This window comes from Hyaena hyaena, unplaced genomic scaffold (genome assembly GCF_003009895.1).
Source record: "Hyaena hyaena isolate Hyena2069 unplaced genomic scaffold, ASM300989v1 scaffold_745, whole genome shotgun sequence".
In the NCBI taxonomy this organism is placed as follows: Eukaryota; Metazoa; Chordata; class Mammalia; order Carnivora; family Hyaenidae; genus Hyaena; species Hyaena hyaena.
Genome location: NW_024081376.1, coordinates 884,181 through 896,344, shown reverse-complemented (window position 1 = coordinate 896,344; position 12,164 = coordinate 884,181). Strand labels below are relative to the sequence as shown.

The following is a 12,164-nucleotide window of genomic DNA, read 5'->3' as shown; positions in this document are numbered from 1 at the left end:
CCAACTCTTAATTTTGGCTCAGGTCATGATCTCACAGTTGATGGGATTGAGTCCTGTGTGTTGGGCTCTGCACTGACAGTGTGGAACCTACTTGGGATTGTCTCTCTCCCTCCCTCAATCGCACTCACACTCTCTCTCTCAAAAATAAACATTAAAAATACCATATGTTTGCACATATAGATGGATTAGGAGGAAGTTAACGGAGGATGAAGCGGGAGAAGGGGAAAAATAGTTGGGGAGAAGGAGGGAGGCAAACCATGAGAGACGCTTGAATGCTGAGAACAAACTGAGGCTTGAGGGGGAGTGGGGGACAGGGGGTGATGGGCATGGAGGAGGGCACTTGTTGGGATGAGTACTGGGTGTTATATGTAAACCAACTTGACAATAAACTATTTAAGGAAAAAAAATAAACACTAAAAAAATATATATCTATATCTATCTATATAAACAAACCATCATCAGTACCTTTTTTTTTTAATGTTTATTTATTTTTGATTTTTGAGAGAGAAAGAGAGACAGTGCAAGCAGGGGAGGTATAGAGAGGGAGACAGAAAATCCAAAGCAGGCTGCAGGCTCTGAGCTGTCAGCACAGAGCCTGATGCCAGGCTTAAACTCACGGACCACAAGATGCTTAACTGACTGAGCCACCCAGGCACCTCAATCATTACCTTTTAAAAATATTATTACCAGTTTAGAAAAAGTCTATTAAATTTGTTTTCTCCAGGTAAATATGGGGCTTACACAAAACATGATATATTGATGATCTCAATTCTATTTTTTTTAATTTATTTTGTGAGAGAGGGAGAGCACATGCAGGTGGGGTAGGGGCAGAGAGAGAGGGTGAGAGAGAATCCCAAGCAGGCTCCGCGCTATCAGCACAGAGCCCAATGTGGGGCTCGAAGATCATAAACCCAGCCAAAATTAAGAGTCGGATGCTTAACCGACAGCCACCAAAACACTCCTGTTGTCAACTCTAGATGTTTAAAGTAATTATATGTCATTTATTAGTACTGTATGTTATTTAAGTACTTATTTTTGAATTATTGATGGATAAAAAATAAACTTATCCTTTATATTTTGGCCTTGAATATTTTTATAACAGATTTATTGAAATGTAATTCACCTAACATAAAATTTACCATCTCTAAGTGTACAATTCAGTAATCTTACTCAATTTACAGAGATGTGCAACTATCACCACTATCTAATTTCAGAATATTTTCATCACGCCAAAAAGAAATCTCATATCCATTCACAGCCACTCCCCTGGGTGTTCTTCCCTGTCCCCAGCCCCTGGGTCACTACTCATCTACCTTCTGGTTCTTTGGATTTGCCTATTCTGGGCATCTCACATAAAGTGGAATTATATAATAAGTGGCCTTTTGTGACTGGCTTTCCTTCACTTAGGATTATGTGTTCAAGATTCATCTATTATAGTATTTATCTCCAGGCAGGCTTTTAACTTGAAAAAAATTAAAAGATTCTAAATTAAATTAATTCTACTCTTCATGACAGCCTACTTAATTTTCTTGTCCTAGACAAATGTCTTGATCTATTTTAAATTATGCACAAAGGATAAAACTACTAGAAGTTTAAAACTCTCAGAATGGTCAATTGATAAACATTTACTGAGCATCTACTACATGCATGGCACAGTGCTTGGCCCTTTAGAGCACTGCTGTCCTCTCCCCCTGCTTGCATTCTCTCTCTCTAAAATAAACAAACAAAAAAAAGACAGGTGCCTAGGTGGCTCAGTCAGTTAAGCTCCGCCTTCCGCTCAGGTCATGATCTCAGGAGTTCGAGTCCACACTGGGCTCTGTGCTGACAGAGCCTGAAGCCTGCTTCAGATTCTGTGTCTGTCTCTCTCAAAAATAAATAATAAAACATTACAATAAAAAAAAAATAAAAAATAAAATAAATTTTAAAAAAAGAAAGTGAAGAAATTTTTATCTTCCATGGATAGACAGAATAAGTAAAAGTAGTACTGGCTGCTACTGGACAATTGACTGCTCTAGAGAATAGACAGATATGGACAGTTATGAGAGAAGGAAAATTATTTAAAATATGAAGAAAGAAAAAAAATCTCCAATTAAAATGAATGAAGAATAAAAGACTACAGCTGAAGAGGAAGAAGGGCCAGGAAAGTTTGTAACATGGAGATACCCAAGAGGGGAAGACGAGAGTACAGTCAGATCTATTTTGCATGTTTAGGTGCAAATCCAATCGATTTTCAAAGTATGTCAAGAATATGCAGCCCCTTACCTTTAGGGAAGTCAGCTGATCTGCCCACATTTCTATTACAGGAATAAGATGTTCAAATCCACAATCTTGAGCGAAATCTTTATTAAAATGTTGGGCTCCTCCTTTGCTCTGTTTATAAATTATTACTGGAGCTCTTGGATTGTGAACAATTGAATTGATACTACTCAGCACCTTTAAAAAAAAAAAAAGACAGTATTTTAGTTGAAATGTTTATCATAGTGCTGTCAAAGTGATTTAGGTTAAAGGAGTGCTTTCTATGTCCATGTATCATCATTTTCAGAAATAATTTTGAGCATTAAGAAATTCTTTAATAAGACTGACACCTGTAATGCTTTGGAAATACAGCAGTTGCATCAACATAATTAAACATATAAGTTCTAATGAGAACTACAGACTTCATTGAAAAGCTAAAATGCATTTTCAAATGATTTAGACTTGAAAATAGTTATGAATGAAAAAAAAAAGAAAATAGTTATGAATGACCTCTTATAATCCACATAGTGAAAAGTAGTCATCAATACATCCTTAGCTAGAATCTCACATTTCTCTAATTCTATCTCCTCATATTTAAGCTAAATCAGATGTTTAAATGGGTCATTTCCTATTGTTTGTTTCATAGCTTCAGTTAAAGGTTAAAGCCAAGGACAGTGAATAATAAAGTCCAACACATTCTACATAGAAATCCTGGAAACATTATGCCAGTTCTGGAACCCCAGACCCAATTCAGAGAACTCATCCTTAAAATGTTGTTCCTCTACAACCACTCTCAGGACCAAAATCTGTACTGATGAAGGCTCTACAGAGAAAAAGAAACAATGTGTATATGATTATATCTAAAGAGATTAATTTTAAGGAATTGGCTCACAAATTATGGAAGCTGAGAAGTCCCAATTTCTGCAGTAGGCAAGCAGAAGACCCAGGAGAGTCAAGGAACTACTTCTAGTATGAATGCCCACAGGCCTAAGACCCAGGAAGAGACCATGCTTTAGTTCAAGTCTTAAGGCAGGAAAAAACTAATGTCCCAGCTCAAAGGCAGGCAGGCAAGTGGAGCTCCCTCTTATTCAGCCTTTTTGTTTTAGTCCTGTCTTCAAATGACTGATTGAGACCCATTTACATTAGGGAAGGCAATCTGTTTTATCCAGTCTACCAAATCAAATGTTAACCTTATCCACAAACACCCTCACAGACATATTCAGAATAATGTTAAACCAAATTATCTGGGCACCCCACAGCCCACTCAAGTTGATACATAAAATGAACTATCATAAATACCCACATAATCATTACCTAGATTCAACAACTGTTAACATTTTTCCATTATTTGCTCACTCTGGTTTTAGCTGAATCATCTGAAGAAAATATAGACATGATAAAATTTTATCCTCAAATACTTAAGTACGCATTTCTTAAAAGGAGGTATATTCTCCTACAAAATCATAACACATTATACATAAGAAATTTAATGGAAATTCCCTAATATCATCAGGGTCAGGAGTGAATTTTAAATATCTTAATATGTATATATGACTATATGCCCTCTGCCAAAAGCTATGAGTTTCACCTTGTATATCATCCAAGGAAAGGAAAAGGAGGCCCAAAATAGAAAGTTTAAAGGAAGAAGAGTAAGGGCGCCTGGGTGGCTCAGTCGATTAAGCATCCAACTCTTAGTTTTGGCTCAGGTCATGATCTCGCAGTTCATGAGTTCAAGCCTCACATTGGGCTCTGTGCTGAGAGTGCAGAGCCTGCTTGGGATTCTCTCTCTCCCCTGTCTCTCTGCCTCTATCCAGTTTGAACTCTCTCTCTAAATAAATTAATTAAAAAAAAAAAAAAAGAAAGAAAAGGGAGGAGAGTAAAGCCATTTCCTATTTACCACCATCAAGCTCACATCATTTAATAAATAAACTTCCAGCTGTATTCATAGACCTTCTGGTAACAAAAGTTCTGATGTTTACTTAAGAGGTTTTTTTTTTTTTAGTTTAAGAGAGAATATTTCAACTTTCTTCTCTTGCATTTATTTATTTATTTATTTATTTATTTATTTATTTAGAGACAAACAGGGAGAGCAGGAGAAGGAACAGAGACAGAGGGTAAGAATCCCGAGTAGACTCCACATCATCAGCGCAGAGTCTGAAATGGGGCCTGAACTCACAAGCAGCAAGATCATGACCTAAGCCGAAACTGAGTCGGACACTAACCAATTGAGCCACTCAGTTGGCCTCTCTTGTATTTAAACACATTTTAATGGAGAAATTAATTCCCCTCCATGGAATTATTGACAGCATAGCGTATTCTTATGACTTGGCCACAGTCAGATGACTGGCAGCAAAATGTGTATTAACGATGAGGTAACAGTAAAATAGTAAAATGACTTAAACAATTACCAGAGAGATGAGAATCGGAACAAGAACAAAAATGAAAACAACCCAACTCACAAATAGGTCTTACCTTATTCAGAAACAGTTTGAAGATACTAATAAACTCCTGATAAAAATAAAAACTGTATTTTAAGAGTAATCATTAGACAAACAGAAAAGAATCAAGGTAACAGGTGTCCTAAGTACTAGAAGAGGAAAAAAATAAAGACAAATCTCAACCTAGCAAATGTCAAGAAAAAAAAAAAGAATGGAACCAGAAACCATGGAAATAGAAAACAAAGATGTCAGGAATAAAAGCAGATACATGAGTAAGGTCTTAATATCTATGAATGGTTTAATTCCTGTTTAAGGACAAAGCCTCTCAAATTGAACCTAAGAAAAAAAATGAAATAAAAGAAGTTCAGTTACATGTTGGGTACAAGAGAGTAATAAAAAAAAAATCAGTTTTTAGAAAAGTGCCTGGAAATAAAATCAACACAGATATATGAAGAACCAGCAACAAATAATCAGAAAATGTAATGGAGAAAAGGATGCCATTTTTGATAGCAATAAAAGTTATAAAATATCTAGGAAATAAACCTAACAAGAAACATGCAAGAGCTAAATTTAAAACTATATAGGGGCACCTGGATGGTTCAGTCATTTAAGCATCCAACTTCGGCTCAGGTCATGACCTCACGGTCCTTGAGTTTGAGCCCTGTGTTGAGCTCTTTGCTGACAGCTGAGTGCCTGAAGCCAGCTTTAGATTCTCTCTATGCCCCTCCCCCACTCATGCGCGTGTGCGGGTTCTCTCTCAAAAATCAATAAACATTAAAAAAAATAGCTGTTTAAAAAATTTTTTTTAAACATGTAAAACTTTATTCAAGGCTATAAAATAAAATTAGAGACATATTTCTGAGATGATTCAAAACTGCAAAGGTCTCATCTTTCCAAATATTAATCTAAAGAGTTAATTCAATTTCAGTTCATCTCAATATGATCTATTTTTGAATTTGACAAACAGTTCATCCAGAAGAGTAAATGTGCTAAAAACATAGCAAAGGAAATTTTTAAAAGAACAATGCATAAAATTCTTACCCTAAAAGGTATCAAAATCGATTATAAAATTACAGAAAGTAAAACATTATGGAAATAGTATAAAAATTAAACAGGCTAAGGAGTCTAGAAACAAACCAGGCAAATGAGTGGATATGATAGAGGTTTCATTTCATTGAAATTGAGAAAGAATGATCTATGAGAAACTGCAAACTCAAATGCCTCTAGAAGTAAACTAAGACCATGACTGGATGAAGCAAGCATGACCAAGAGCTGTGGCTAACTGAAGAGCACATGCCCTTATGTGACACCAGAGAGGCAGAATTATGCTCTGATAACGACTACGTAGGAATTTGTTGTCATATTCTATAGCTTTTTAAGAGACGCTAGAAAAAAGAATAAAATATTTTAATTTTTAAAATATTAGTAGTTAATTCAAAGTTTAAAAAACCCTGTTGGGTCCAATAAAATATGAGCACAGGCCCAGTTCAATCAGTAAACAGCCCAGCTTGATCACTCACCTATTAAATAAATGGTCTATAAAAATCAGTAAGGTTAGGTCTCTACATCACACTACATAGAAAATTAAAGTTCAGAGGGACTAAATATCTAAATAAAAACAAAACGATATAAGGACCTTAAGAAAATAAATTTATATATAATAATAACAGTCACAATAACAATATCAACAAAAGCAACAACACAAATAAAAAGAGATGAGAACAGGACAGATCAATAATGAGCAAATGAAATGAGTTAGTAATCAAAAACTCCCCCTCTCTCTAAATAAATAAACATTAAAAAAGAGTGAGAACTACAGGTCAATCTTAAAAATCCTGTCAGCTCTTTACTATCCACTATCCTGCTTTGAATTAGGCCAAAGTCTTTCAAGGAGTAAGACAAATTCTAAATCAAACTACCTGTAGTGTTTTTAGCCAAGAAGATAGGTCATGCCAAAACAGGATAAGCACACACAAATGCAAATATTCCTTACCACCGGATAACTTATTAAACTGAGATGGAAACCGAGGTTCAAATACAATAATGGTGGAGAACTTTAACATCTCACTTACACCAATGGACAAATCATCTAAATAGAAAATAAATAAGAAAACAAAAGCTTTGAATGACACACTGGACCAGATGGACTTAACAGATAAATTCAGAACATTGCATCCTAAAACAGCAGATTACACATTCTTTTCAAGTGTACATGAACATTCTCCAGAAGAGATCACATATTAGGTCACAAAACAGGCCCCAAAACACAAAAACACTGAAATCATTCCATGTACCTTTTCTGAACACAACACTATAAAATTAGAAGTCAACCACAAAAAAAAAAAAAAAAAGTCTGAAAAGACCAAAATACATGGAGATTAAACAGCCTGTACCATAAAGAATAAATTTTTAAAAACTCGAAAACAAATGAAAATTAAACACAATGGTCCAAAACCTTTGGGATGCAGCAAAAGCAATCCTACGAGGGAATTATATGGGCATACAGGCCTACATTAAGAAGCAAGAAAAATCTCAGACAACCTAACTTTATACCTAAAGGTGGTATAAAAGAACACATGAAGCCTAAAGCCAGCAGAAGGAAGGAAATAATAAAGATTAGAGCAGAAATAAATAATATAGAAACTAAAAAACAATAGCACAGATCAATGAAACCAGGAGTTGATCCTTTAAAAAGATCAACGAAATTGATAAGCCTCTAGACACAAGTATCAAAAAGAAAAGTGAAAGAACACAAATAAAATCACAAATCAGAGACAGTAATCAACTCTGTCTGTATTTGTAAAAATACAAACAATTGTAAGAGGATATTATAAACAACTATATGCCAAAAAATTAGACAACCTAGAAGAAATGGATAAATTTTTAGAAACATATAAATTACCAAAACTGAAACAGCAAGAAATAGAAAACATGAACAGACCATTAAACCAGCAAATGAAATGAGTTAGTAATAAAAAAAAAAAAATTCTCTCTAAACAAACTTTAAAGAGAGAGAGAGAGAGAGAGAGAGAGAACTACAGGCCAATATTGCTGAGGAACATAGATGCAAAAATTCTCAATAAAATACTAGCATACCAAATCCTACAATACATTTATAAAAAATCACTGACCACAATTCAGTGGTATTTACTCCTGGGTTTCAAGGTTGTTCAATATTTGCAAATCAACCAACATGATACATAACATAAATTAAAAGAAAGGATAAGAACTGTATGATCATTTCAACAGATGCAGAAAAAGCATGACAGAGTACAACATCCATGCATGATAAAAACCCTCAACAAAGCAGGTTTACAGGGAACATACCTCAACATGATAAAGCCCACATATGAAAAAAAACCACAGTTAATATCATCCTAAATGGGGAAAAACTGAGAGCTTTTCCTCTACGAACAGGAACAAGACAAGAATATCCACTCTTACCACTTTTATTCAAACATAGTACTGGAAGTCCTAACCACAGCAATCAGACAACAAAAAGAAATAAAAAGCATCCAAATCGGCAAGGATCTACTTTCAGATGGCATGGTACTACACACAGTATATATTCTAAGTATAGAAAACTTGAAAGAATCCACCAAAACTCCTGAAACTGATAAATGAACTCAGCCGAGTCACAGGATACAAAATCAATGTTCAGAAATCTGTTGTATTTGTCTATACCAATAATGAAGCAGCAGAAAGAGAAATTAAGAAAACAATCCCATTTACAATTGCACCAAAACAATAAGGTACCTAGGAATAAACCTAACCAAAGAAGTTAAAGATCTTATTCTGAAAACTGTAAAATGCTGATGAAAGACACTGAAGTTGACACAAAGAGATGGAAAGACATTCCATGCTCATTGATTGGAGAAACAAATATTGTTAAAATGTCTGCACCACCCAAAGCAATCTACATATTTAATGCAATCCCTATCAAAATACCAACAGCATTTTTTACAGAGCTAGAAAAAATAATCCTAAAATTTGAAATTTTCTTAAATTCATTTTTGAGAAACAGAGACAGACTGTGAGTGATGGAGGGAAAGAGAGAGACACACACACACAGAATCCAAAGCAGGCCCCAGGCTCTGAGCTGTCAGCACAGAGCCCAATGTGGGGCTGGAACTCACAAACCGTGAAATCATGACCTGAGCCAAAGTCAGACGCTAAACCAACCAAGCCACCAATGCACCCTGATAATGCTAAAATTTTACTGGAACCACAAAAGACCCCGAATAGCTTTGAAAAGAAAAACAAAACTAGAGGCATCACAATTCTGGACTTCACATTACAAAGCTATAGTAATCAAAACAGTTAGGTGCTGGCACAAAATATGCACATAGATCAATGGAACAGAATAAAAAACCCATAAATGAACCGGCAATCATATGGTCAATTAATCTTTGACAAAGGAGAAAAGAATACCCAGTAGGAAAAAGAAGGTTTCTTCAACAAATGGTGTTGGGAAAACCGAATAGCAACATGTAAAAGAACGAAACTGGACCACTTTCTTACACCATACACAAAAATAAATTCAAAATGGATTAAAGAGCTAAATGTGAGGCCTACCACCATGAAATTCTTAGAAGAGAATACAGGCAGTAGCTTCTTTGACATCAGTTATAACAACTTCTTTCTAGGTATGTCTCTTGAAGAAAGGAACCAAACAAGAACAAAAATACACTATTGAGACCACATCAAGATAAAAAGCTTCTGCACAGTGAAGGAAACAAATCAACAAACTAAAAGGCAACCTACTGAAAGGGAGAAGATATTTCCAAAATGACATATCCAATAAAGGGTTAGTATCCAAAATATATAAAGATAACAACAACCCAATTAAAAAACGAGCAGGAGGGGTGCCTGGGTGGCTTAGTCGGTTAAGCGTCCGACTTTCGCTTAGGTCATGATCTCACGGTTCGTGGGTTCGAGCCCCGCATCGGGCTCTGTGCTGACTGCCAGCTCAGAGCCTGGAGCCTGTTTCGGTCTGTGACTCCCTCTCTCTCTGACCCTCCCCTGCTCACACCGTCTCTCTCTCTCTCTCCTAGAAATAAATAAAACATTAAAAACAAAAAAAACAAAAAAAAAAACGAGCAGGATGTGGGGATGATCTGGCTGCGACATCTATCACCCCACTGATCATCAGGGTTGATTCGGCTGATCTGGCTGGCCAACAGTGTCCCCTTCCTCACTCACCACTCCTTGTTCGTCCCTCCTAAAGCTGCACATTCTGTCAATGAGGACAACCTTCCCCTTTAAAGGAGGACCATTCTTCAGTCAAGGGTATAGGAGCAGCTACAGTCCCCTGCTAGAACCTACAAACAAGCTCTCAAGGTCTATTTGTAGGAGAACTTAAGGTCGTCAACCCTAAGTTGACTTTAAGACTCCAGACGCATCTAAATGAGGCACTGCATGTGGCAGTCTGTCTTTCATTAAAAGAAAAAAAAGGAGGGCAGAAGACATGAATAGCAATTTTTCCAAAGAAGACATACAGTCTCTCTCTCAGAAATAAAACATTGAAAAAATTAAAAAAAAAAAAAAAAGGAGGGGAGCATGGGTGGCTCAGTCGGTTGGGCATCCGACTTTGGCTCAGGTCATGATCTCACAGCTCACGGGTTTGAGCCCTGCATCGGGCTCTGTGCTGACAGCTAGCTCAGAGCCTGGAGCCTGCTTTGGATTCTGTGTCTCCCTCTCTCTCTGACCCTCCCCTGCTCATGCTGTCTCTGATTCTCAGAAGTAAATAAAATATTGAAAAAAAAATTAGAGGGGCGCCTGGGTGGCTTAGTCGGTTAAGCGTCCGACTTTCGCTTAGGTCATGATCTCGCGGTTCGTGGGTTCGGGCCCCGCGTCGGGCTGTGTAATGACTGCCAGCTCAGAGCCTGGAGCCTGTTTCAGGGTCTGTATCTCCCTCTCTCTCTGACCCTCCCCTGCTCACTCTGTCTCTCTCTCTCTCCTAAAAATAAATTAAAAAATATATATATAAAAAAAAAAAGAAAAAAAATTAGAAAAAAACAAAGAAGACATACAGATGATCAACAGACACATGAGAAGAGTCTCACCATAACTCATCATCAGGGAAATGTAAATCAGAACTACAACGAGGTATCACCTCATATCTGTCAGAATGGCTAAAATCAACAACACAAGAATGTGGAGAAAAAAGAACCCTTGTGCACTGTTGGGGTGGTCAAACTGGTACAGCCACTCTGGAAAACAGTGTGGTGTTTTCCTCAAAAAGGTAAAAATAGAACTACCTTACAACCCAGTGATTGTACTAGATATTTACCCAAAGAATACAAAAATACTAATTGAAAGAGATAAATGTACCTTTATGTTTATAGCAGCATTATCTATAATAGCCAAATTATGGAAACAGCCCAAGTGTCCAGTGAGTGATGAATGGATAAAGAAGATGTGTATATGCACAGTGAAATATTATCAGCCATAAAAAGGATGAAATCTTACCATTTGCAACAACATAGATGGAGCTAGAGAGTATTTTGCTAATATTTTTGTCTCTCAGAGAGAAACATTTAATATATGCCCACTCATATGTGGAACTTAAGAAAAAATAAGGGCGCCTGGCTAGCGCAGGTGGTGGAGCATGTGACTTTTGATCTTGGGGTTTTAAGTTCAAGCACCACGTTGGGTAAAGAGATTGCTTAAAAATAAAAAAAATATTCTTTTTTTGATTAAAGAAAAAGAAAACAAATGAGCAAAGGGAAAAAAACTATAGAGAACTGATGGATAACAGAAGGAAGGTGGGGGGGATGGGTGAAATAAGTGATGGGGATTAAGGAATTCACTTGTGATGAGCATGGGGTGTTGTATGGAAGTGACGAATTACCATATTGCACACCTGAAACTAATACTATACTGTATGTTAACTAACTGGAATTTAAATAAAACTAAAAAAAAAAAAAAAACCCCACCAAGGTTCACTACCAGCACCAGTCTCTTTGCCAGCTGTTCAGTACCTGAAAGTATCTCTGGTCAGTTAGGGCCTGTTGCTGGTTGTCTTTGCTGGGTTCATCTTGTTTCTCTGGGTCCTCCACCTTTTTTTGACTGATAACATCCTTTAATCTAAAAGGGAAAAAATAAATCAAAATAATACAAAATGATTTCCTAAACATTAGATTAAGAAAACAAACTGAGCCAATGATTCAGCTCCCCTCCAACAGCTTTATATCATTTTAAATATACATGTGTATGTGTACACATGTACACATAAATTTTTTTACTTTAATCTTATGAGCCTAGACTACGAAGATGGAAATGAACTTCAGGTCAAAGTGGAGATTAAAACAGTCAGGGAGGGCAAGGGGGGAAGTGCAACTTGCTTCTATCCTAGAGTCTGTGTAATACTGGGGGTCAAGGAGGGAGTCCTGGGTGCAGTCTATCATTTTCAATTTTCTTAGAATAGGACTGGAAGGGCAGTTGCCTATGTACTAGCAAAGCTTTCTCCCTTCCTTTTTTTTTTTTTTT

General features: G+C 36.4%; 1 protein-coding gene across 6 annotated transcripts in view; it reads right to left on the bottom strand.

Annotated features, from left to right (window-relative positions):
- CEP70 (centrosomal protein 70) overlaps window positions 1–12,164 on the bottom strand; it is a 75,559-nt gene that overhangs the window by 7,317 nt on the left and 56,078 nt on the right. For all 6 annotated transcript variants that reach the window (XM_039218199.1, XM_039218204.1, XM_039218201.1 and 3 more), the window contains 2 exons: window positions 11,657–11,762; window positions 2,263–2,433 (listed from right to left, as the gene is read on the bottom strand). In XM_039218199.1, coding sequence (XP_039074130.1) covers window positions 2,263–2,433; window positions 11,657–11,762 — 277 coding nt within the window. The remainder of the gene's footprint in view (window positions 1–2,262; window positions 2,434–11,656; window positions 11,763–12,164) is intronic.